This window comes from Choloepus didactylus, chromosome 18 (assembly GCF_015220235.1).
Source record: "Choloepus didactylus isolate mChoDid1 chromosome 18, mChoDid1.pri, whole genome shotgun sequence".
Lineage (NCBI taxonomy): Eukaryota > Metazoa > Chordata > Mammalia > Pilosa > Megalonychidae > Choloepus > Choloepus didactylus.
Window position 1 is genome coordinate 56,014,088 of NC_051324.1, and position 27,019 is coordinate 56,041,106.

At 42.9% G+C, this 27,019-nt stretch overlaps 1 protein-coding gene across 1 annotated transcript in view; it reads right to left on the reverse strand.

The window, feature by feature from the left end:
• Positions 1–24,797, reverse strand: part of MILR1 (mast cell immunoglobulin like receptor 1) — a 28,938-nt gene extending 4,141 nt beyond the window's left edge. Inside the window, exons 1-9 of the mRNA XM_037809731.1 lie at positions 24,574–24,797; positions 24,446–24,484; positions 18,901–19,170; positions 12,092–12,376; positions 10,499–10,609; positions 8,693–8,782; positions 7,735–7,791; positions 7,552–7,620; positions 7,090–7,169 (exon numbers count right to left, since the gene is read on the reverse strand). Of these exons, the coding sequence (XP_037665659.1) occupies positions 7,117–7,169; positions 7,552–7,620; positions 7,735–7,791; positions 8,693–8,782; positions 10,499–10,609; positions 12,092–12,376; positions 18,901–19,170; positions 24,446–24,484; positions 24,574–24,628 (1,029 nt within the window). The 5' untranslated portion in view covers positions 24,629–24,797 and the 3' untranslated portion in view covers positions 7,090–7,116. The remainder of the gene's footprint in view (positions 1–7,089; positions 7,170–7,551; positions 7,621–7,734; positions 7,792–8,692; positions 8,783–10,498; positions 10,610–12,091; positions 12,377–18,900; positions 19,171–24,445; positions 24,485–24,573) is intronic.
• Positions 24,798–27,019: the final 2,222 nt, after the last annotated feature.

Sequence of the window (27,019 nt, forward strand, 5' to 3'; positions counted from 1 at the left end):
CATTCTGAGTGTGCTTTCACTCCTCAGAAGGTCCCAGTGGTTGAGCCCCAGGTGCTCCTAGCAGAGTGCACCTTGATAACACACCCCTATATTGGCCTTTCCTCCTATTCCTCACTCCTGCTCCCTGGGGTCACCTCCCAAGTAAGTTGAACAGAAGGCCTTATCTCAGGGGCTGCTTTCAGGGCTAGCCCAGGATAAGATCAAGGGTATCCGAAGACCCAAAAAGCAGCCCCTGGGGAACTGAAGTAGACCCTGGATGAACAGCAACAAGGGCTCCTGGATGGTGGTAAGTGGGGTGGTGGTAACCCTCAGCACGCCACAGCTTCACAAGTACTAAGATTTTCATGGGCAGTGGAGAAAGAGGCACAGGTAGAAAGGGAAGCAGTGGGTTATGCGATAGTGCCAGCACTTGGAAGGCGTGGGGCAGTGGTAATTATATGGACTGTGGAGTTGGTTGGCTTCTATTAACTGCTTTATAAGCTTTTCAAAAAGAAAATGACAGGCTGTTGATTGAGGGCATGCTGTAAAACCCACAGGGCCTCCGTGGCACATTTAAAGCCACCCTCATCTCCTACAGCCAAAAGGCAGGCTGTGCTGAAAACCAAGCCCAGGATTTGATCAAACGACAAAGATTGAATGAGCAGATCTACCAGTTCTCCTATGAGAAATAAACTCAGGACTTTAAAAGGAAGGATTGGGACTTGGGATGCAGTCATTTGAGACCTTGAATCCTCTAATTCTCTTGAGCACTCGGGACGGGCAGAAGCAGCTTTTCCCTCTTGCCAGGGGACAGCATCCTGGAGGCAGATGCTTCACAATATTTGCTCAGTCTTGTTAAGATCCATCCCTGCCTCCCCTTGTTACTTCTAGATCATTAAGGAGGGCCAGGTCTCAGCAGAGACTGAGAGGGGAGATACAGTCCCTGCTGGGGGAGGCAAGTGCTTATTTGCCAAAGGACTGCAGGGTCTGGTGATACATTTTTGCAGGAACTGGAACAACTGCAAGAGTGGGTCTTGAGTGCATTGGGCTTTAGGGCGCAGAATATACAATGGAGGACTCAGGATTTAATGTCACAGCAAGGACACCTGGAGATGACCCTAAATATGCTCTGACACAAGAGGGGCCAACAGCTGAGCTAACACAGTAGCCACAAGCCACTGAGGGCTTTAAACATGGTTAATGCCACATGGTAAAATGATAATATTTTGTATATACTGGGTTAAATAAAATACATTATTGAAATTAATTTCATCTGTTTCATTTTGCTTTCTTAATGTGGCTACTAGAAAAGTAAACATTTCACATGTGGCGCACATTGTATTTCTGTGGGAAATACGAAGTATAGGGGGTGCCCAAAGTGCCTGAGCAAAATATTGAGGAAGGGTTCAGAAGTCTCAGGAAAGGAAGTGTGTTAGGATGAATTTATTATAAGGCCAGAAGACCCACCAGCTGACTATGTTCCTTGAGGGGGGAGGGGGTGGGGCTAGAGGACACTTCCTTTACTAAAGCAATGCAATAGTGAGAGGGCAGTGGCATTGCTGACCAGCTAAGTGGTGGCTGGCCTCTGTCAGCCAGAGTTGGTGGTGGGAAAGGCCACCCTGGACTGGGCCCTAGTGTCAATGGGGATGATAGGGCTCTGAAATAGAGGTTAGGTGGTGGATGAGGCAAAGTTATGGTGATTATTATAATGGATGCAATGATCTTATGGTTGATATAAACAAAAAGATCGAGGGCAGATGAACTAATGTCAGCCACTGCAATGGAAAATCATCAGTTCTTGCCCAGTTTCTAGACCTAGACCACTTCTCAGACCCAGAACCAATCAATTGATGAGACACCAGTTCCCCTTGAGGAAGGACCATGAGAAACTACAGCAATTATGTGTAATAAATATTCCTTCAATCTTTCCCCAAACAGCTCTGATCTCTGGAGTGCCACCCAGATGCAGTATTGTTTCTGATTTACCATCTTAACTGGAGACAGAGTGGCCAGTTTCAGGAACTTGGCCCCTCCTAGAAAAATAGTCCTCAGCCCACAAGCCAGGGAACCAGGGCGAGGGTTCCAGCAGCTGCTAAGTATATCCATCCTAACTGTGCACCAGGAATTAGGGAAATGAACAAGGGGTGGTTCTGCCGATTTATTGGCCCCCGTGTGAGAACGGCTTGGATGGGAGCTATCAGTCTCCATTCATCCCCATCACACCCCCTGGTCTCTGTCTGCTCAGACCCTGTAGGCAACAGCCACTGAAAGCCCCTGAAGGATCTGGGTGGCCTCCTTTCTCCTGTGTACGGTTACTTTGCCTTTACCTGTAGACATCTGTGCCGTTTTGAATGTATTATGTCCCCCAGAAAAAGCCATATTCTTTGATGCAATCTTGTGGGGCAGACATAATAGTGGGGATTAAGTTGGAACATTTGGATTAGGTTGTTTGCCCATTCAGCATGGGCCTTAATTAGTTTACTGGAGCCCTATATAAGCTCAGACAGAAGGAGCAAGCTTGCTACAGCCAAGAGGTACGCTTTGAAGAATGCACAGGAGCTGAGAGAGGAACTGCAGTTTACAGAGACATTTTGGAGATGGCCTTTGAAAGCAGACTTTTGCTCTGGAGAAGCTGAGAGGACAAATGCCCCAAAAGCAACTAAGAGTGACATTTTGGAGAGAAGCTCAGCCTAGAGAGGAACATTCTGGGAGAAAGACATTTTGAAACCAGAACTTTGGAGCAGACAGCAGCCACTTGCCTTCCCAGCTAACAGAGTTTTTCCGGACACCACTGGCCATCCTCCAGTGGAGGTACCCACTTGTTGATGACTTACCTTGGACACTTTATGGCCTTTAGACTGTAACTGTGTAACCAAATAAACCCCCTTTATAAAAGCCAATCCATTTCTGGTGTTTTGCATCCCAGCAGCATTAGCAAACCAGAAAAGGGAACTTGATTGCTTTAAGATCTGCAAAAATCGTACTGGTCTACTCTAGTGATAACACCATGCTTAACTGTACTGGTGAGCCTGTGGCAGGTCCTCTAGATGCCCTGGTAAGACATGTGCATACCAGAGGGTGGGAGATAAACCCTGTACAAATCCAGGGCTCTCCCACACCAGTGAAATATTTAGGGGTCCAACAATCTGAAGCATCCCTCTGAGGGGCACAGAGGCTAGAGGGTCTCTTTGAATTTTGTAGACAGCACAGAACACACCTGCTGTCACCCATTTAGCAGGTACTTGGGAGGCTGCCAGTTTTGAATGGGACCCAGATCCAGGCTATGCTACAAGCTGCCCTGTGGCTCAGGCCATGCAACCTGGCAGATCTCAGGGTGCTCGAGGTATCCATGGTCAATAAGGGGCCTGGGCAGAGTCTCTGGCAAGCCCTAAGAGGAGAGTTGCACCGCAGACTTCTAGGGTTCTGTAGCAAGGCCATGTTCTTTTTTTATATTTATTTAGGTGAAATTCATATAACATAAAATTAGCTCTATTAAAGTGAACAATTCAGTGGTACTTACTACATTCACAGTGTTGTGCAACCACCACCTCCACATAGTTCCAAAACATTTCTATCACTCCAAAATAAAACCCTATACCCATTAAGCAGTTTTGCCCCATTCAGCCATCCCCCAAGTTCCTGGCAGCCACCAATCTTCATTCTGTCTTCATGGATTTGCCTATTCTGGATATCTCATGTAAGTGGAATCATACCACATGTGACCTCTTGTCTCTGGCTTCTTTCACTTAGCACATTTCCAGGGTTCATCCATGGTGTAGCATGTATCAGTACTTTTTTCCTCTTTATGACTGTACGGATTTGCCATATGTTATCCATTCATCCACTGATGGACATTTGGGTTGTTTCCATCTTTCGGTTATTTTAAATAGTGCTGCTATGCTCATGAATGTCCATTTATTTGTTTGAGTACCTTTTTTCAATTCTTTGGGGGCATATACTTAAAATGGAATAGCTGGGTTATATGGTTATCCTATGTTTAATTTTTGTTTTTTTTAGAGACGTTGTGGTTTACAGAAAAATCATGCAGAAAATACATAGTTCCCATATACCATCCCATTATTAACACCTTGCATTAGTGTGGTACATTTGTTACAACTGATGGGAAACATGTTTTTATAATTGTACTATTAACTATAGTCCTTTGTTTACCTTAGGGCTCACTGTTTGTGTTGTACAGTCCCATGGTTTTTTAAAAATATTTTATTCTACTAACATATATACAACCTAAAATTTCTCCTTTTAACCACATTCAAATATACAATTCAGTGTTGTTAATTATGGTCACAGTGTTGTGCTCTCATCACCAACCTCCATTACCAAAATTTAAGCATTAACTCCCTATTCCCTATCCCCATTCCATCTCCTGGAAACCTATAATCTAGATTCTGACTCTATGAGTTTGCTTATTCTAGCTATTTCATATCAGTGAGGTCATACAATATTTGTCCTTTTGTGTCTGGCTTATTTCACTCAACATTTTGTCTTCAAGGTTCATGCATGTTGTCTCATATATCAGAACTTCATTCCTTTTTATGGCTGAATACTATTCCTTTGCATGTATATGCCACATTTTGTTTATTCATTCATCAGTGGTTGGACACTTGAGTTGTTTCTATATTTGGCAATTGTGAATAATGCCACTACAAACATTAGTGTGCAAATATCTGTTCGAGTCCCTGCTTTCAATTCTTTGGGGTATAATATAGTAGTGGGAGTGCAGAGTCATATGGTAATTCTATACTTAGCTTTCTGAGGAAGTACCAAACTGTCTTCCACCGCAGCTGCACCATTTTACATTCCCACCAGCAATGAATGAATATTCCTATTTCCCCACATGCTCTCCAACAGTTGTAACTTTCCATTTTTTTAATAGTAGTCATTCTAGTGGGTGTGAGATGGTATCTCATTGTGGGTTTGATTTGCATTTCTCTAACGGCTAGTCATGTTGAGTATCTTTTCATGTGCCTTTTTGGTCATTTTTGTATCTTCTTTGTAGAAATGTTATTCAAGTTCTTTTCCCACTTTTTAATGGAGTTGTTGGAGTTTTGTTGTTGAGTTTCAAGAGTTGTTTATATAGTCTGGATATTAGATCCTTACCAGGTATATGTCCCCCAGCTCTTAAGCCCTGGGATATATAGATTTCCCCCAAATTAAAAAATCAAGAAAGAAAGGGAGAAATTATGCTCACAAATGCTGCTTTATGGCACAAAATCCTAACCTTAATCTGGACCTGTAGGTGCAGTATCCCTTCCCACTGTAAAGAGGACCTTCCAGTGGCCAGCACTCATGCTGTTCTTTACTAGGCTTTGACTTCCAGTCCCACTACTTACCAAGCTGTGGGTGACTTTATACAATTATTTGACTGATGTCTGAGTCTGAATTTCCTTACCGGAAAAAGAAGATGAATAATATCAGCTTTGCAGGATGTTACTGCAGAGTGATGTTCAGTAAATGGTATCTATGATATTTCTAGTCAGAGGTTCATTGTTGTGAACCCCCTCGAGAACAGAGCTGAAATACTTTGATCGAGTTGATAAGGATTTGTCTGGAACCCTAGAAACGACTCTTGACTTTTTATTGGACCTCACGAAAAACTGCTGTGAGAGATTCTATCTGGAAATCATTTTATCGCATCTCCTACCCTCAGCTCAACTCTGGGCACTTCTCTCTGCAGAGTGCTGATGGGAAATGCTGCCCGTGACAGTAAACCTTTGGCATTAGCTAAACCTCAAAGACTGAGAAGGACCACAAAAATCAATAGGAATACTTTTGCAGCCTTACAAAATCTGAGCACAAAAGAACATGGCAATGGATAAAATGTGTGTCCTTGTGGAGTAATCTTGCCTTCCTCCCATGGTTGCCGAGGGCTCTGTTTTCTTCAGACATATTTCCAAAGGCAGTTGTTTTCTTTTTAGAATCCAGATACGAGTTTTTGCTTTTACTTTTGCACCCTCAGTGGATAAGGAACCAGGGAAACCTGAGAGACGGTTATTGTGATACCTCCAGGAGCTACTGACAGAGAACACAGCGGCCTAACAATTATTCCTTTTAAACAGTGATGTGAGGTCATGTAGTATATGACTCCATTTATATGAAATGGCCAGAAAAGACAAATCCATAGAGATAGAGAGTAGGCTGGCAGTTGCCAGGGGCAGTGGGGAGTGACTGCTTAATGGGTACGAATTTCCATTTGGGGTGATGAAAAAGTACGGGAACTAGTTATTGGTGATGGTTGCATAACATTGTGAGTGTACTCAATGCCACTGAATTACTTTAAAATAGTTACAATGGTAAATTGTATGTTATGTATATTTTAGCACAATAAAAAAAACTCTTAATACAAAAAAAAAAAAAAATGATGTGGGAATGGAATGGCCCAGGCATAAAATTCTCAAAAGCCTTTAACACTGTTACCAGCAGCCGAGAGGTCACTCCAGTGGGCACTCTTACGCACAATATAGACAACGCTTTTTAGGTTCTAATGAATTGGAATAGCTAGCAGTAAATAACTGAAACTATCAAACTACAACCCAGAACCCTTGAATCTTGAAGACAATTGTATAACAATGTAGCTTATGAGGGGTGACAATGTGATTGGGAAAGCCATGTGGATCACACTCCCCTTTGTCCAGTGTATGGATGGATGAGTAGAAAAATGGGGCGGAGGGGGGAACTAAAGGAAGAATGGGGGGATACAATTTGGGTGTTCTGTTTTTACTCTTTTTTTTTTATTCTTGCTTTCACTTTTTCTGGTACAAGGAAAATGTTAAAAAAATAGATCGGGGTGATGAATGAACAACTATATGATAGTAATGTGATCAATGGATTATATACTTTGGATGATTGTATGGTATGTGAATAAATCTTAATAAAAAAAAGAAAACAAAACAAAACAAAAAAACTGTTTTACCAGTGGGATCACAGTGGACAAAACTGTTGTCTGATGACGGGATTGGGTGTACCCAAATGGGCCAAAAGATTAGTGATAAACATGGAAAATAGTGATTCACTTTACATTAGCAGATTAGATACATGTCAATCAAGTTGTCTTTTTCTTCATGTAAATAATCTTGATAAATAGTATCTTACCTGAGATGTAGTTTGTGTCTTTATATTTCAGAGGATGAGTTCAGAATATACATATCCAGTTTTATCATCATTACAGGCTTCTGAAATGTAAGAGGGAGGATAATTCAGTAAACTTAGAATGTGAAACCAGAGCGGCTCTAAAAATAAAAATCCAATTTCTAGTGGCTGGGTGGCCTGACAGACCAAGTACTAACTGGTTCCTCCTGGACTGTGTTTTAGTAGTGACCCTGCATCCTCCTCTCTGAATGTTTTATATGACAGCACCATCCCCTCTCTCCTACCCACTGCCCCCTCCTGACGGTATCTGTTAGGAGCTGTGGTGTTGGTTGCTATTGGTTTCCTGGGATGTGCATGTTGCTCCCATCTGCCCATCCCTGGGATTTTAAAGCCCAGGAGTACGGTGACCTCACAGGGATCCTTATCTCATTTCAACAGCATCTCCTGTGCCACACTGTGGCTCACCTTGTGCTCCCGGTGTCACCTTTCCAAACATGGGGGAGGCGTAATGTATTTCCCAGGAGTGGTCATTCCCTGGGCAAAAGACAAGTTGCAGGATAATTAGAATGTCTGGCCCAATAAGAGAAGGGGCTCAGCCAACTGCCCTCTCAGTGGCGTTCGCCTCTGGACTTTGCAGAGAGCTCTTACCATCTCGGGCCATGGAAACGCACTGCCTTGGTTCCAAGCCTGGCACAGATCTCTCACCTGAAAAATGCAAATGACAGGCATTGGGAGTTAGGCAGTGTTTGCTAACTGACAGGGTGGGTAAATTCTTAGCACCACCCCTGGAATGTGGTCGGTGATCAATCAATGCTGGTTGGGATGTCCTCATTGTTCACCAAGGCCCTGGGTCTCATTTACCATGAAGCCATGCACCACGTCTGCTGTAAGAAGGGACCATCAAAGACTCTGGGATGTGTGTGAATCTCTCCAAACTGATAGGCTGGGGATTGGACCATGTTCCCCACAAGACATGTTCAAGTCCTAACCCCGGTCCATGGGTATGAACCCATTTGTAAATAGGATCTTTGAAGATGGAGTTAGTTAAGGTGAGGCTAAACTGAATGAGGGTGAGCCTTAATCTAATATGACAGGAGTCCTTAGAAGCAGAGGAAATTGGACATGGACGTGGAAGCCACAGGAAGAGATCGAGAGAGACAGATGGCCATGTGGCAGCAGCAGAGATCGAGCCACTAGTACAGACTTCAGAGAAAGCATAGCCTGCTGATACTTCGATGTGGGACTTTTAGTCTCCAAAACTGTGAGCCAATAAATTCCTGTTGTTTAAGCCAACCAGTTTGTGGTATTTGTAGCCGCCCTGGCCAACTAACAAAAAATCTCCAAGATATGCTTCTGGATGAAATAATCAAGATGTACCACTTGTTCCAACATGAGCATGCACACAGAAAATCAGTGGAAGGATATAAAAACACGTTGTTGCCCTGGGAAAGCAGGACTGGAAGTCAGGGAAGGGAGGGAAACATTGTACTTTCTTCCTTTTGTTCAGTTTTTCACCCATGTCTATATTATTTAAAAAAAAAAATAAAACAACTCTAAAACCAACCAACAAACCAAACCAACCTAAAGCCCCACAAACTTCTCTCACCTTTTTGATTTGTACAGATATTTGCATATTCTCCAGCTTCCATGGGTGTCTCTCCACAGTCCTTGGGTACTTGACCTCTCATAGTTTTTCCTACATAAATTGGTACAGACTCATTAAGAAAATTAAATCAATTCAGCCAAGCAGCAGAATTCCCCAAGTTCTGAAAGAGAGTGACCTGCCACGAACGTGGCAAGGGGTCTAAAGCACCCACTCCTCCAGGCCATAAGCCCTTACGGTTTATCCTCCAGCTCTGAAGAAGCATACTTTGCCCTTCAGGTTATGCTTGAGAGGGTCAGAAACATTGTCTTTGCTTTGAGGAAGAGAATACTATGCAAGAGGTTTTGTAATATCTGCGAGAGATGATAGGTTATCCAGCTGAGAACTAGTCCAGCCCAGGCCTGTGATCGAGAATATAAATTTCACTTTGACAGGTTTCTGGGCTTTTTGCAGGAAGGGGAGACAAGTTTTGGAAATGTATCTGATGTACACCTTTATTCATCTGTTTTCAGGTTTCATGTCAGCTGGATCCCTGACTCCTCTGAACTGTGACTTTATAGTTCTAGAGGAGGCCCAGCAGCCCAACATTTATCCCTTAGTTCTCTTGCTATTTCTGACAGCGTCTCCCATGGCCTCACTGGACAGGGCAGGGAGCTGAGGCTCAGAGAGAAGAGGAGGCTGCCCAATACCTCTTGGCTTGCTCGCGAGGGGCAGAGGTGAGATGCAAACTGTCTTTTGGGCAAATCTTCATATTCCTTCCACTTGTGTGCCAGTTGGAGGGGCAACTTTGAAATCTTAACCAGAGGTCATAAGACATGACTAGTGAAAAGCAGAACCCAGGCTTCTGCTGAAGACATTGAGTACAGATGTTTCCTGCTGGGTGCAGCGTGGGCAAGAGAGGGCAGCCGCTGCTGCTCTTGTCTTCATGTGCTGAGCCCCCGCTAAGTGCTAGGCACAGGGATGATGCTGAGAAACAGAAAGCCAAGCACCCTCTTGCCTTGGAGGCACTTGCAACAAGACTGGTGTGGTAGTTTGAAGCTGAATGGACCCCAGAAGACTATGTTCTTAAAGCTAATCCATTCCTGTGTGTGTAGCCTTATTGTAGGTGGGAGCTTTTGATTAGGATATTCCAGTGGAGACATGCCCATGTGGGTTTTACTACTCTTAGTGGAGTCCTTTATAAGAGGATGAAAAACAGAGAGAAAGCCACAGACCAGCAGGTGCTGCCATGTGCCTTGCCATCTGACAGGGATATTTGTACCCTGATGATGACTTGATTGGGACATTTTCACGGCCTCAGAGCTGTAAGCTTGTAAGTTAACAAATCAACATCGTAAAAGCCAGCCCAGCTCTGGTATATTACATTTCAGCAGCTTTAGCAGACTGAAACAACCAGCTCCATAATTTCTGGGGCCCTGTGAAAAATGAAAATGGGGGGCCCTGTGTTAAACAACGATTAAGAATTTCAAGATGGTGGCAGCAGAGCATTAAAGCAAGAGTGGCAGCCCTGAGCGCAGACCCCGTGTGACTGCGCAGGTTGCATGCCCATGGAGCCAGTGCAGCTTGTGACCCAAATAAGAAAAGACTGTTTCTGGAGAAATGAGCTATACTAGCTTGAACTGTTGAGGAAGTCTATTTCGTTCACCCTCCCCTTTCTCATCTCTTCTTCCTCTTTTCATTTTCTTCCCATCCCACTCCTGATTCCCCTTTCGCCTCCTCCCCCTCGACCCCAACCCCTGCCCCTGAGGTCTGTACCCCTCACCCACTGGTGGGGAGGAGGGGGGCAGACCAAGCGCCTAAAAAACTTACTTGCTTTGTATTTGGGTAGTATCCAAAATGCCAGAATTAGGGTCATTGCTATCAGCACCAAGAATAACCCTGGAAGCAGCAGCTGCAGGCAGAAGGGACAGCTGTCTCTACCTGAAAGAAGGTAGAGCATTCACGAAAGGCTGAGTATTCATGAACAGGCAAGCACAGCTGCTTCCCAAGAGGCTGTGCTCTCTCTCACCCCCTGCTGTGACAGACACCTGCCACTCTTGAGAGGTAACATGCCAGACAGTGAGATTCCCAAAGTCATGGCCAAGTACGTCTTCCATAAAGGGGTCATACAGGGGAGAGAAATCAACGCCGCATTTAACAGCCAATTACTGGCCTTTTGGAACCATCAGAAAGGCCTGGCTATGCTGGCATGATTTTTTGTCACCCAAAGAGTGACCATTTATGAGTTTTAACTATACACAGGCATTGTAGTAGCACTTGACATGTGCTGCCTTATTTATCTCACTGGTATCCCTCCCCTTTCACAGATGAGGAAACAGGGCCCAGAGAGCCTTGTTTCCTAAAGTCACACAGCAAGTAGGGCTGGGATGTGTAATCAAAAGCCTGACTCCAACAGACTGCTTTGCTTGTTAAACTTACCGGATGCCTGGGTGCTGGTTTTGTTCTTCCAAGGATGAAGCTGGGGGAAATGCTCAATGCCCAAGTGTATCCTCTGATTTTGTTCTATCCGTCTCCTGCCTTGACAACTATACCTTCATAAGGATCTGGAAGGCCAGGTTTGAATCCGGAATTCCCAGATTCTGAGTTCTGCGCCAGAGCACGGCAGCACGGGGAGAGCCAGCCCCAGCCCTGGCTGCTTCGCCTCCCACCCAGACTCTGACCTACACACGTGCACCCCCAGCCTGCATGTCCAAGTGCCGTCCACACACACCCCACCCCCCAACAGCCCTCTCGGCTCAAGTCCACCCTTGGGAGAACCAGCTGGGGAAGAGAATTGTGCAGGCCCCGGAAGCCAGTTCAGGTCTAAGTGGGAGGGAGTTCAGGGCCAGGTTCTGGTGTGTGGAGTCCAGAAGCAGGGCCATTCCGGGGGGTTGACTCCTCAGGCCATGGGAAGGTACATGGCCCAGAAGTACCAGAACAGCGGACCCCCAAACCCAGGGGTCCGGCAGAGGGAGCCCCTCAAGGGCTAAGGGCAGTGCTGGGAGTTCAGGCTCACCAAACCCTAGCAGTGGGGCAATAAACACCCAAGCAGGCTGACACAGGTACTAGAAGTCAATTAAAAAAAAAAAAAAAAAAAAAAGATGGAAAAGCAAAAGAAAATCAAGTGACCTGGCAGCTCCAAGACCAATGCAAATTCTAATGCGGCTGCTTAAAACCTGGGGGTGGAAGGGCAGAGCAGGACATAGACACAGGTCAGGAAATCTTCCTACAAGGCTCCTTCCTGCCCTGGCTTCTAGGCTCTTCTATGGCTCCTTTGTGGCAGAAAGGAAGCCCATCTGCATCTGTGTGGTGGTTTGGAAGCAGGTGGCCAAAATGGGAAGTGGGAGGGCAGAGGAGCAGCTGCAGCTTCTGGAAGCAAATCCACACTCTGCTTAAAGGCAAACCAGCTCACGTGGCTCTTACCTGGTAAGGGCATGGGGACGGGCTGGCTGTATTTTGCAGTGTTGGAAAATTTGTTTTTAGCTTCACACCTGTACTCTTCCACATCTCCAGTGCTCTTCCTGGTGAGGTTAAATTCGGCATGCACCCTTACGTCCTTGGAAATAACTGGTGATACGGTGACATTTTTTTCAAAGAAAGTATAACTGATGGGCAGCGAGCCCATGCGTGAGATGCAGCGTAGTGTTATATGTTGGTTCGTTCCTGTTTGAATGACGTTGATTTCCAGCTCAGGGGTGTCCACCGGCTCTAGAAAGGTGAAAGAGCATGTTAAAGACTGTTATGGATTGAATTGCGGCCCCCAAAAAGATACATTGAAGCCCTAATCCCCGGTACCTCAGAATGTGACCTGATTTGGAAATGGGTCGTTACAGATGGAAGTAGGCAAGTTAAAATGAGATCATACTAGAGTAGGCTGGGACCTTAATCTAGTATCACTGGTGTCCTCATAAGGAGAGGAAATGTGATACAGAGAGTCATGGGGGGAGCACTATGTGATGACCCAGGGAACCAATGCCGTGGATTGCCAGCCACCCACCGCTGGAAGCTGGGGGAGAGGCATGGAACAGACTCTTTCCTGGAGACTTCAAAGGAAGCGTGGCCCTCTGACATCTTGGTTTCAGACTCTGAGCCTCCAGAACTGTGACAGAACAAATACCTGTTGTTTTAAGCCAACCGGTTTGTGTTTCTTTGTCACAACTGCCCTAGGAAACTAAGACAAAGGGATAAACAGAGTGGGTTCATTCAGCCCACAAACCCAGATCGAACCCTTAATCCATTCCAGGCCGTGGATCCAAAGACGGGCGGCACCATTTCTGAGAAGTCAAGACACTCGCAGCCCGGTGGGAAAGTCAAACAAGCATGTCACCAACTCTGCGCAGTGACGTGAGCCGAGCTGCGAGGCACTTTTATGCTCAGTCCTTAAAAGGTTACAGTTTCTTTTTTTAAACAAAGAAATCTGAAAATATCATGTTTTCTAACTGTTTTTTCATTTAGCAGTTACTTGCAATTATCTTCCACTTCCCCCCAAAAATCAGGAAGTAACCCTGATGAAAAGAAACAAGAGACGATCACAAGAGGAAACGTGTAGGTCTGATACACTCTGACTGATCATACCCTATTTCATGGAAGAATTCAGCTATGTGATTTATTATATGACTTAATAATGAACAGTATTATAGGGAAGGAAGGATAGTTGTTGGCTATCATATGCCAGGAATGCTACCCACGTTTTCTCATTTTACCTTCACAACAGTGCGACAAGGTGGCAGGCAGTATCGTGCCCATTCCACAGATGAGCCAACTGTGCTTCAGAGAGGTCAACCAACTTGCCCAAGGACACAGAGCCAGCAAATGGCAGCACCAGGACCAACCCAAGGGCCCACACTTCTTTTTTTTTTTAACAGAATCAATTTGGCACAAAACAATGAGAAAAGGAGCCTAAAGTTTAAGCAGTATCACCAAATCTTAGAAAAGAATTAAGAATTTCCTCACTCTGTCTCTCTCCTGAGGAGGAAACCCTGTGACGCCAGCCCCCACAAAATGGCACCCAGTGATGGAAGGCTTAGAGAGCAATTTTGCTTGGGGGTAGCACCAATAAAACAGTCTTCTATGAAACCGAAATGTACCTCCTGTATTTTTCAGGAATTACTCAAAAAACATCAAAACCATTTCCTAGGTTCTTCTACTTGTCAGTGGTGCAGAAACTTGCCTCAGTCCTGACACATGAACCCATTATATACAGGCCACAGTAAACTAAAAGCATCAGGGTTTTGTTTTTTTTCGTTTCCACATGAACTATTCTTGTGTTTGTGCAGTTTAAACTGTAATAGGCAATAGACCAAAGACTTAAATAAAAGAACTAAAACTGTAAAACTCCTAGCAGAACACATAAGAAACTATTTTCAGGACCTACATTAGACAATGGATTCTTAGACTTTACAATAAAAATATGAGCAACAAAAGAAAAATAGATAAATTAGACCTCATAAAATTAAAAACTTTAGTGCATCAAAGGATATTATCAAGAAAGTGAAAAGACAACCTGCAGAATGGGAGAAAATATTTGGAATCCATATGTGCTGGTTTGAATCCTTTACGTCCCCCACAAAAGCCATGTTCTTTACTGCAATCTTGTGGAGGCAGACTTACTAGTCTTTTAATTGGGGTGGAACCTTTTGGATTGGGTGTTTCCATAGAAATATGACTCACCCAACTGTGAGTGAGACATTTGATTAAATTATTTCCATGGAGATGTGACCCTGCTCATTCCTGGTGGGTCTTAATTAGATCACTGGAGTCCTTTAAGAGAGCTCATAGAAGCAAGAAGCTCAGAGAAGCTGAAAGACGTTTTGAAGAGAAGCTAAGAACTGACACAGATCCAGATGCTTGGAGACTCTGGCAGATGCAGACAGAAGGATATTTGGAGATGCTAAGCTAAGAGATGAAGCCCAGAGCTTCTTTGGAGAAGCTAAGAAAGGACCCCCAGATGCTTAGAGAGAAACACCCTGGGAGAAATGGAGAAACAAGCAAGGATGCACAAGAGCTGAGAGACAGAAGCTAAGAAAGAAGCCCAGAGACATTTTGGAGAAAGCAACAGAGTCCAGAAGCTAACCCCGGGAGAGGCCCAGCAATCTCCAGCCATGTGCCATCCCATGTGACAGAGGAACCCAGATGCCGTCAGCCCTTCTTCAGTGAAGGTATCCTCTTGTTGATCCTTAGTTTGGACACATTTATGGCCTTAGAACTGTAAATTTGTAACCTAATAAACCTCTTTTATAAAAGTCAATCCTTTTCTGGTATTTTACATAACAGCAGCTTTAGAAAACCAGAACACCCTATACCTGATAAGGGTTAAGATCCAGAATATATAAAGAAATCCTTCAACTCAACAACAACAAAAAAAGACAAACAACCCAATTAAAAATTGGGCCAAGGACTTGAATAGTCATTGTAACAAAGAAGACATACGAATGGCCAATAAGCATGTGAAAAGATGTTCAACATCATTAGACTTTAAGGAAATGCAAATGAAAACCACAATGAGATACCACCCTATACCCTGTAGAATGGCTATTATTTATAAAAAGGAAAACAATAAGTTTTGGGGAGGTTGTGGAGAAATAAGATCCCTCATGCACTGTTGGTGGAAATGTAAAACGGTGCAGCCACTGTGGAAAACAGTTTAGTGGTTGATCAGAAAGCTAAGGATAGAATTACCAGTTGACCCAGCAATCCCATTTCTAGGTATATACCCCAAAGGATTGAAAACAGGGACTTAGATAGTAATCTTACACCAATGTTTATAGCAGCATTATTTACAATAGCCAAAAGGTAGAAGAAACCCATGCACCCATCAAAGGATAAATTTTATATATATATATATATATATATATATATATATATATATATATATGTGCGCAATGGAATATTATTCAGCCATAAAAGGGAATGAAGTTCTGATACATGCTACAACATGGATGAACCTTGAAGAACTTACAAGAGGGATTGCAGGTCAGAGGGTAAATGCTTTTGTAGTTTTGGTTTTGCAGGTGTTTTTAACCTAAGAGCAGGACTGCACATGTCCCTATTAAGTCTCATTCTGTTAGCATGGGTCCATCAGCTTCACCAGTTGAAATCCTTTTAAGGCTTGGGTCTGCCAACCTTGTGCCACCCACACATTTGATGAACCTGCCTGTATGTTTACACCTGAGTCAGAGGCCACACACTGGAGTTTCACCCCCTCTGAATTTTCAAGTTTTTCATTAATTGCCAAGATATAAACATTGAAATTCACACAGAAAACCACATTTCTTTCTTTCTTCCTTATTTATTGAGGCATAATAAAGGGCACTAATTGTAAATATACTGCTTGAAGGATTTTTTTTTTTTTAATGTGTATATACTTGGAAACCCACTGTTGTGATTCTTGAAAAATCAGAAGATCTAGCTCCACTGGGCCTGTCTTCTGCCTGGCAACCTGGAATCCAGTCGTGCTGGCTTTCTTTAGATGGGACAAGCGTTCTCCAGTCCACAGCAGTCTCCAGTTACCTAGCTGCCTTCCTCTATGCATCCTCCCTGGCCCCTGCAGATGCTTGAGTTTGTGAACATTGATCCAGGCTGTTGTTCATTTTATTTTTTATTACACCCAAAGACATTAGCTCCTATTAATTACCATTTAGTCAAATCTTTGATTTACCAAAACCTAACTGTGGAATAAATTTTCCACCTATTCTCCCCCATCAGCAAGTTCTGTTGGTCCTACCTCCAAAACATATCTTGACTCCATCCACATCTGTCCATCCCCACTGCCACCACTCCTGGATAACTTTGAGACCTCCCAACCAATTCCCCTGCACCGAATTCTACTCTCATGTCACCCCACCCCTCAGTCCCCACAGAATGAATTCACTTTAAGGAAGCTAAATTGGGTCTTGATACTCGTTCTGCCTCCTCACTGCACTTAGAATAGAGTCTAAACTCCTCCCATGGCCCAAGGCCTGCCTGAGATGGCCACTGCCTCCTTCCCCGGCCTCATCTTGGTTACGCTCCCCTCATCTGACCTCCAGACAAACTGGCCTCCTTCTAGATCCTTGAACCAGCCAAGATTTTCCCCAAGTTGTAGCCACTGCCCATGCTACTGTTCCTCTGACCAGAACCCCCTTTCCCCTCTCTCTTCACACAGCTAACTTGTTCTCACACTCCAGGGCTCCATTTAAATGCCATCCCTTTGAAAGGCCCTCGCCAACTAACCTATCCAATAGATCCCTCCCCCTTCCCCTACTTTTCTCCATCATTGTGCCCATTTCTTTTCCTTTATAACAATCGACACGGTTTGTGATCATGAATTTGTTTGCTTGGCACTTGAGTTCCAAGTCTCGCCACTAGAGTGTAAGCTCCATGAGGGCAGGGACCAATGTACACCCGGGGCTTGGCACATCTGGGTACTCATTAAATGTTTGATGAGTGAATCAATGATTAATGAATTTGTGTTCCTGGCCCATTTCCCATAATAAGCTGGAGACAAGACCATGTCTTAGGCATTCATTGTACTTGTACAGAGTAGCCACCCAATAGTTGTCTACTGATCTGACTTAACTGAAGCTGATACAAGTTTTACAATCTATCAAAATAGTTCTACAGGACAGTGTACTTGCTGTGACACATTCCAGAACACTTGAGTACAGAAAACTTGTACACTGATGCATTTACTAAGAAGACAGGATATGGGAGAATTTTGTACTTCTGGGGAGCAGAAGCTCAGGAAATGAAGGCTTGAGGTAATGCAATCAGATGCGTTAAAGCCTCAGTCCTCAAGTTCAGAAACCCTCTAAGACTGGACTTATTCCTTGCAGGGATGTGGACCCTGCTATTCAAATGGAGGAGACCCACACCGAGGGTGGGTCTTGCCTTCCCCTATCTTTTCTCACACCAAATCTCAGTGATTTGAAAGCCAATCAGATGTTTTCCCTGCCAAGTAAGTGCCTACCCTCCCCACTGCTTTCCACCCACCATGGCCTGAAATTTTCAGCCAGAGTTAAAACCAGACAATGTCAGGGTCACACTTTCTTACCTTCTCAATTCATAGTACTTGAGGACTGAAGGTATCTAAGATTTATCCAAATGAAATATCCAGTGTTGCACAGGAAGCTAGCGGTAGAATGATGCCCAGTCCAGCAGGAGACTTACCACTAGAAAACATTATCAGCTAGGCTACTGACCTCACTTACCCATCATGTTGCAGCACCATATTTGCAAAGTTCCCCTCTTCTTCTTCACACTGCTTTTATAATTATGGCTTCTGTTCTATTTGTGTCCAGAATTTTTCCTAAGGTTGTTGGTTCTAAACTGGAGTCCAAGGCTTATGGACTTATGAAAAGTTTGTATCTGTGGTTTTGTGAGCATTTCTCTGGGGAAAGTATCCATCGCTACCACTACATTATTGAGACAGTTATAACCTAAAAAGCCAAGAACCATTACCCTAGAGCACCATCAACCAATAGAACTTTCTGTAATGATGGAAATGTTCTATGTCTGCCTTGCCCAGAATTGCAGCCACCAGGCACCTGTGGCTGTTGAGCACTTGAAATGTAATTAAATGAGACTGAGGAACTGAATTTTCATTTCATGTAATTTTAATTAATGTGGCTAGTAACTTCTGTACTGGACAGCACAGACCTAGAGAGCAACTCTTTGAGTTGACCTGGAAAGCCAGAGCCCCTACATTTAGAAGAATCCAGATATAATGTACACTTATCACCTAGAAGCCCTCCCCCCTCTCCCAAGAGCCCATTATCAAGGTCACCTTCACAACTGATACCACTGATGCTGGGCTGTGAGAGGCTTAGGGTGGGAAAACGTGTTTGGGCAGGAGGAGGGCTGGTTGATGGGACACCTGGTGGGTGGTCACTGCAAGGTGAAGATGGTGGAGAAAGTTCTGGGCTTTAAAGACCCTCTTCCCAGGCCCAACACTGATTCCAAGATTTCTTACTTGAGTCTTCAGAGAGTAAATAATTTTTGCCTACTCGATGGGAATCCTGGAAATAAGACATAGGACTTTTTGTCTAAGGTGATCAGCCTATCATTATCTGAAATATCATTATTTGCATTCTCTTTGAAAGAGAAAGCAAAAATTGAATTATTAAGAATATCATCCTGGTGACACACTTTCTAGGCTTTTGCATGAGCGCTCAGAAAGGGCATGGGGTAAACTTAATGGAACAGGGAAGAATCCCACAAATCACAGGGCTCCAAGTAACAAGTCCTCTACTTACCTAAAGACGTGAAGTTGAATTCATGACTATATTTTATACACTCGGAAACTTCGGCTTTGCATTTGTAGGGTCCCAAATCATGGGCTTCTGAGATCCTTAGGGAAAAACTCTTGGATCCACCTTTCCCATCCTGGGTTCCCAGGTGTTTCCCAGCCCGAAACAAGGAGTAGGTGATATTCAGTGATGTGTTATCAACGAAGCAAACCAGAGATACATTTTGACCCTTTCTGACCTCGCTGGTTTTTGAGCACAAATGCGGTGACGGGAAATCTGAAAAACAGAATGAAACAAAAAGTCCTTGTTAGTATTCCTTGATAACTCAGTAGGCTTCCAGCCACATTTTTGTGGGTCAAGGTGGTGGGGGTACTTGATTCTTGGCACACTTTCTACATGAAGCATTTGTGGCTGCACATCCCAGCCAACCACCTTGTGCAAGGAAGTGTCAGCACTAAACGATGGATGGCACTTGACCAGGCCAGTCTTTTGGGCTGTTGTCTCTGTTGCCAGCCAGAACCTGAAGGGAACTCTCTCAAGACTCGCTATGCTGACCTAGAAATATTAACGCAATTCCAAACATTATGTCTGGTGGCTTGTTTTGTCCATCATTTACTCTAATTTTTTTATTTTGGAAAATTTCAGACATAGTAGTACAGAGGACAGTATAAGAACCCCCAGGTAACTGTCACCCAGCTTCAACCGTTACCAACCCATGGTCATTTGTGACATCTGCCCCGCCTCTCCACCATTTTGAAGCAAATTCCAGACTGTACATTATATCATCCATAACTTTCAGTGTTGAGAAAGACAAGGAGCCCCTGACAGCCGGAAACTGACCGAGCTAGGAACTGAGCTGACACGAGTAGCTGGGCCTTGGTATTCTGTGATGGAACATAGACAATTTCACAAAACACCAACACCAGACAAGGCCACTCTATGACTGTGACAGATCAAGACAAAACCAAGCCTACTCCATAATTAAGTCTGAACACAGATAGAAACGTGAACATCGTCCAAACCACAAGGTGGCCAAACATCCCCTACACTGGTTAGTGTGAGCAACTCCTGTTTCTTTACCAAGCACGCTTCAGCCTTGCTCTGTTCTTCTTGCCTTCCAGATAAGAAATACTAAGATACCTGTTCTAGTTTGCTAATACTGCCGGATGCAAAACACCAGAAAAGGATTGGCTTTTATAAAGGGGGTTTATTTGGTTACACAGTTACAGTCTTAAGGCCATAAAGTATCCAAGGTAAGTCATCAACAATCAGGTACCTTCACTGGAGGATGGCCAATGGCATCCAGAAAACCTCTGTTAGCTGGGAAGGCACATGACTGGCAACTGCTCCAAAGTTCTGGTTTCAAAATGGCTTTCTCCCAGGACGTTCCTCTCTAGGCTGCAGTTCCTTAAAAATGTCACTCTTAGTTGCTCTTGGGGTGTTTGTCCTCTCTTAGCTTCTCCAGAGCAAGAGTCTATTTTCAACGGCCGTCTTCAAACAATCTCTCATCTGTAGCTACTCTTTCAGCTTCTGTGCATTCTTCAGAGTGTCCCTCTTGGCTGAAGCAAGCTTGCTCCTTCTGTCTGAGCTTACATAGTGCTCCAGTAATTTAATTCAGACCCACCCTGATTGGGTGGGGCAACACCTCCATGGAAATTATCCATCCAAAGGTCTTGTTCACAGCTAATTGAATATACATCTCCATGGAAACACCCAAAGGATTCCAAAATCTAATCAATACTAATATGTCTGCCCACACAAGATTGCATCAAAGATAATGGGATTTTGGGGGACATAAGACATTGAACTGGCACAATACCCAATCATAGAATTACTTCCATTTCCTGAAAGTATCCAATACAGAGCAAATTCCACTGCTTTGAATCTTCCTTCAAATCACATAACAGAAGTCCAAATTCTACAATAAGTCCTTTCAGACACTCTCTTCCTTAGCTGTCGTGGTTTCCCATGGTATGTGTCCTCCTCATACACATGTTCCTGGTGACGTTTGGCTAGACGATATTGATAGTTTGTACTTCTAAAGGACTCTTTTTGTAAACATAAGAATACTATTACCACAGCTAAAAATTAATGATATTTTAAAAATATCATCAAATATCTACTAGTGATCAAATTTTCCCAATTGTCTTATTTTTAAGAAAAAAATTTGTTTGAATTTAGATCCATATATGGTCCTTTGCAATTAGTTGATATGTTCCATAAGTCTTTTGAAATCTATAAACCCTCCTACCTCTCTTTCTGCCTCTTGTTTATTTGTTGAAGAGAGCAAGTTGTTCTGTAGTGCTTTCTATGGTCTAGATTTTGCCGATCATATCCCCATGCGAACATTTACTGTGATTCTGGTAAATCAGTGATTAGATCTAGAGACTTGATAAGACTCAGATTAGCTTATACTTGACAAGAATACATCATAGGGGTTAGTGTGTACTTCCATTGGGAAGCACCTAATTTCTGATTATCTCTCTTTTGTCTTGTTAGTAGCTTTGATAATAATTGATAATTGCCTGGAAGCATTATTTTATTAGAGGTTGCAAAATGCTGATATATTAATTCCATTATTCTTCCTTCATTTATCATCTGGAATAGGTCTACAAAGAGAAACTTGTCCTTGTTAACTATTTGGTTACTCAGAGGTACAGCTTGCACAGAAAAGGCAGGATAAATGCTTGATTCTTTCCCTTTATTTCTCAATTTTGAAAATAATGAGTTGGTTCACTAGCATCTTACAAAGGTGAACAGTGAGATGTTTTTCTTTTCTTTTTGTTTTTCTTTTAAAAATCATTATCTACGCATGGATTTCAACATCTTTTATGTGTTTCAATCCATTGCAGTTATTATTCTTATTGTCCCTTTTTTGGCCACTGAGAGCCTCTTCAAATTGATTCCTGCATCTTTTTGACATAATCCCACCAGTCTTTGATAACAAATTTTTTATTATTAAAAGTGCCAAGTTGAAAAACACCCTCGTCAGAAAATCTAATGTGAAAGGATCAAAATAAATATAGGGAAATATTTTTATATCATCAGAAGGGAAAAGGTCTTCCAAGTAAGACACAAAAATTAAGAGCCATAAAGTAAAGACTGAAAAAATGGACCACCTCCCAAATTAAAACCTCTCTATGGCAAAACTAAAAGACAAGATAATAATTAAAACATAATTCAAAGCAATGGATTCTTTTTATATACATAAATCAATGCAAATCAATAAGAAAAAGGCAAACAATCAAACAAAAAATGGGCACATCATATGAATAAGTAATTTCCAGAAGAAATGCAGATAGTCATTAAATAGTGGTGGACCAAGAAGTGACTTGGGTAGAGGGGCGTTAGCCCCCTCAAAAATGCCATGAGAGGACTGGAGGCTCAAAGGGACACAGTTGAGACATAAGGGAAAAAAAAAAGGAAATACAGAATGTAAGCTTTGTATCAATGTTGAGTCTCTAGTACTTCTTAGCTGCGCTTAATGGGATTGCATAAAAGAATGTTCTTGTTCATGGGAATTATATATGTGAATTATAGTGTTTGTTCAAGATGTGTGCAGCTAGCTCTCATATGTTCAGAAGACAGAGCAATAGATGATGGATGATAGATAGGGAGGGAAAGAAATAGCGATGTGACAGCATGTTAAAGTTGGTTGGTAGATTGGAGTATTGGGGGAGGGGGGTCTGGGTATGATGGAATTCTGTGTATGGGGTTTGCATTGTTTTTGCAACTGTTCCTACAACTTTGAGTTTATTTCAAAATAAAGTTAAAAAAAAAACATTAAAAAAAAAAATGCCATGAACTCTCCTCCCACTGGACAGTCAACATTTTTCTCAGTCTTACGTAAGCCCAACTTCAAGACAAGGCCTAGCACCTCTTTACCACCAGATAGTCATCCCTAAATCTCCTTTATGTGGCTACGCCAGAGGTTCCATCACCAATCAACTAGAAAAGATGCTCAACTTCACTAGTAATGAGGCAACTGCAAGCTTAAAATAACACTGAAATATTTTTCACTCATCATATTGGTACAAATTTAAAAGAAGATTGTACCCACTGTTGGGAAGGGTGTGGGAAGCTCACACTTCTCCACACCGCTGGTGACTATGTACAGGCTCAGCCTGTTGGGAGGGCACCTTGGAAGCATCCGTAACAATTTGAATGTATGTGCTCTTTGAGTTAACGCTTAAATTGTACAGTTTCTATTTGGGGTGAGGGAAAAATGTGATGATGTTGATGGTAGCACAACATTGTGAATGTAATGAACAGCACTGTATTGTATATTTGAATATAGCTAAAAGGGGAAATTTTAGGATATATATATATATACACATATATATATATATATATATATATATATATATATATATAACTAGAATAAAAATTTAAAAAAAAGTTTTTTAAATTAAAAACATTTTTTTTCCAAACGGTGAACCCTAAAGTAAACCATGGACTATAGTTAATAGTCAATTATAATAATAGTCTTTCATCAATTGTAACAAATATATCACACAAGGTATTAATAATAAGAGGGGCAAATGGGAACTCTGTATTTTTCTATAAACCTACAATTTCTCTAGTAAAAAAATTTTAAACAATGTACATGCCCTTTGATCTGGCAATTTCACATCTAGGATTTTATTTTACAGAGACACCCTCACATATGACACACAAGGAAGTATATTGCAGCCTTGTTTTTGTTACCAAAAAAAAAAAAAAAAAACAACAAAAAAAACCCCAAAAGTGGAACAATCAATAAGGGGTTGACTAGATGGCTTATTGCACAGTCATATCAGGAAATATCATGCAGCTGTTGAAAAGAATGAGATAAATCTACAGTACTGCCTAGAAAGATGTCTATGATAAAGTGCTATGTAAAAAGGAAAAGAGAAGAGTTTGCTCACTATGATATCGCATAGAAAATGATGTTGGCGGTGTTTACCTCTGCAGGTGGGTGAGGGGAGAGAGAGTGGAGGCAGGTGTAACAGGATTTTCATGTTTTATATGATAACAGCCCCAGCAACCCTGGCTGGCATTTTCTGGCGGCTGAATAGACACCAGGCACCGTGCTGAGGGCCATGGACTGTCCCGTTCAGTCCTCACAGCCACCCTTCACAGATGAAAGAAATTTAGCTTAAAGTGGTTGCATCAGGTTCTCAGGCTGACGCTGCTAAATAGAACCATGAAGATCAAGGCAGTTTAGCTCCATGATGATAAACGGCCCACCAATGTCTATTTTTAGTGTCACTTGAGTTATTTTACAGTGACTACATGTTGATTTTTCTAATTAAACAGTGTCAACCACAACAGAGAAAAATTTCGTTGTAAAAACACTAAATACTTTGTCTCTGAGTTACAAGAAAAATGCGCCAACTCCCTGCCTAAAATCATTTTCATTTTAAATAGTAGACGACTGACAAGACTTTCCTCTTGGACTGTTCCTCTAAAAGCAGAGAAAAACTTATTCATGAATAATCATATTTAAAGCTAACGATCTCCCCATCTTAATAAAAATGTTTTCATTACAAGAGAAGTAAATGAAACTTACCGTTTGTTTTTGTCTTACAATCCAGTGCAGCTTTTTGAACTGAAAGAGAGAAACGGAGCTTGAGAAAACTCATTTTCCACATCCCATTTCATTTTGGAGATTCAAATTTCAAAATAAATGGTTCTTACATGTGACAAAGGAAAAAATGCCCCAAAAGAATAGTTTCTTCAAATGGCTCCACATCCTCCCTGTTGCAATCAGAGAAGAGGGCAAAGGAGATGTGGTGGCACGACTGTGGTGAGGCCTTTAAAGAACTTCTCCTTTTCTTGGATGAGTTAAGGAAACTGGGGGGTCTGGACGAGCTTTGCACAGTATGACTGGTTGGTCTGACCAACCTCTGTTCCCCTACGAGTTCCTGTAAGATAAGAGAGATGTGGTAGGTCTCTCGGGACTCAGGCTGACTGGGAAGTTGGACAGTGAAAAAAACAAAGAGAGAGAAAAATCTGACTACTATATTGCCTGTGCATAAATCTACCTGCTCATCTCCATCTCCCTCTGAACTCAGCCTACGTTGAAAGGAATTTAATGGAAGATCAGTTTAGTCTCAGCAAATATTGACTGTCTAGAGTAGACACGCACGCAAGTGTGACATCAGAAATGCCTCATTTTGTTAAATACTGATTCCTGTCCCTGCCCCAACACCTACTGGGGATAAATTCTGGAACTTTATTATTTTTTTAATCTATATATTTAAAAATTTTTATTGTGGTTATACATATATAAAACATGAAATTTGCTACTTTAACCTTTTTAAGCCTACAATTCAGTGGCATTAAGTACATTCACAATGTACACAATATTGTGCAAACATCTCCACATCCATTTCCAAAATTTTCCATCACTGCAAACAGAAACTCTGTACCCATTAAGTAATAACTTCCCAATCCCCTTTCCCCCCAACCCCTGGTAACCTCTAATCTATTTTCTTTTTATGAGACTCTGATCTTTAACAAGGGCCCTGAATGATGCTTATGCACACTGATGTTTGAGAACCAAGATCCTAGAAGCGGGGATTGAGAGGGTGACCTCTAAAAGCTGCTGCTGCCTCCGTGATTTCTGACTCAGGGGAGTCACATGGGCTTGTTGTTATGGTGAACCCTCCTGTGCCAGGAGAATGCGCAGTGTAGAAACACAGGGGAGAAACAGGACTAGCGGGACTGAAGGATGAATACAGTGTAATGTGTAGAATCTGGTGGCATGAAGATCACCAGAGAGTAGGAGAAAGAAGGTCTGGCTGTGGGACTAGGTGGGTGGTACAGCTGGTCAACCACGTAGGTGTCCTCTATTTGACCCATCAAGTAGAGGAAATGGGAGGTGGAATTGGTGGGGGTGGGGGAACTACATTAAACTGGGACACTCATCTCTGTGGCTTAGGCCCCAATGCATAATCAAATGACTCCTCAGGGACTTGGGGTCAACAAGCTAAAGTCCTTCCAAATATGGGAGAAGCCCATTCTCAGCCACCACTACTGCTTCAGGTTCCTAGCTACTAAAACAAGCACCATACAATGGGTTGGCTTAACAACTGGAATTGAAACGTTCAGAGGCTAGAAGGCTTGCTTCCTCCCGGGGTTGGTATCTTCTGGCTGGCCAGCAATCTTTGGGGTTCCTGGCTTTCCTGTCAGATGGCAATGTAATGCACATAATGCACGCAATGGTGACTTCTCCTTTGTTGTCAGGGTTCCGTTAACTTCTGGCTTCTGGCTGCTCCCTGTGGGTTCTCTTCTGTGTCTAATTTCCTTTATTTATAACAACTTCAGCCGTATTGGATTAAGACCCACCTTCATTTGGTTTTGGCACAACTTAGCCAATAACATTTTCAAAGGTCCTATTTACAAATGGGTTCACACCACGGGACCAGAGGTTTGGAGCGGAACATGCCTTTTTGGGGGGACACGATTCAATCCCCTAAACTGTGAACCTGCCAGAGCACTTAGAAAGCTCTGCTACCTAAGCAGGCCCATTGCCTGGTAAGGATTTGTGGAAACTGCTAACATACCAGTGGTCTTGCTTTTAAAACCTTATTAATCCGATATGGAGAGCTGCAAATGTTAAAGAAGAGGGTGAGGGGAAGAACCCCACAAGTTAAATCTCTGATGGGATACCCCTCAATGCCAGGATTTCTAATAAAGGGAATTTGAGGTTTCAGAGGTTTTGACACTTTTACCACCAGCATCTCATCTATCCTTGCTGGGGCAGTGAGTGAGGCTGGGCCTGGAGAACCATCGTGCCTGGCAGGACAGGGGTGGGCTGAGGTTGGGGGGGTCCAGCCAAAGCTGACGTGCCTGGGGCATTGTGTGTGAAACCCTCAGCTGGACCGGAAGCGGGCAGACCTCAGGCACAAAGACCACAAGTGAAACCAGGGGAAGTGCGACTTACAGCTGTTAGTACACGTTGCTAGGGGTGCTTTAGTGAGGGCCCAGGAAAGGACAGTCATTTGCATAAGGTTACACACTATGTCGGAGTGAAGTCTAAAATAGAAAAAGAAAAAATTTATCCATGGACATTAGAGCTTTCCCTGGGACCAAATTCATCCCAATACAAATTGTTGCAGTCCACAGTGAGTCACCATAT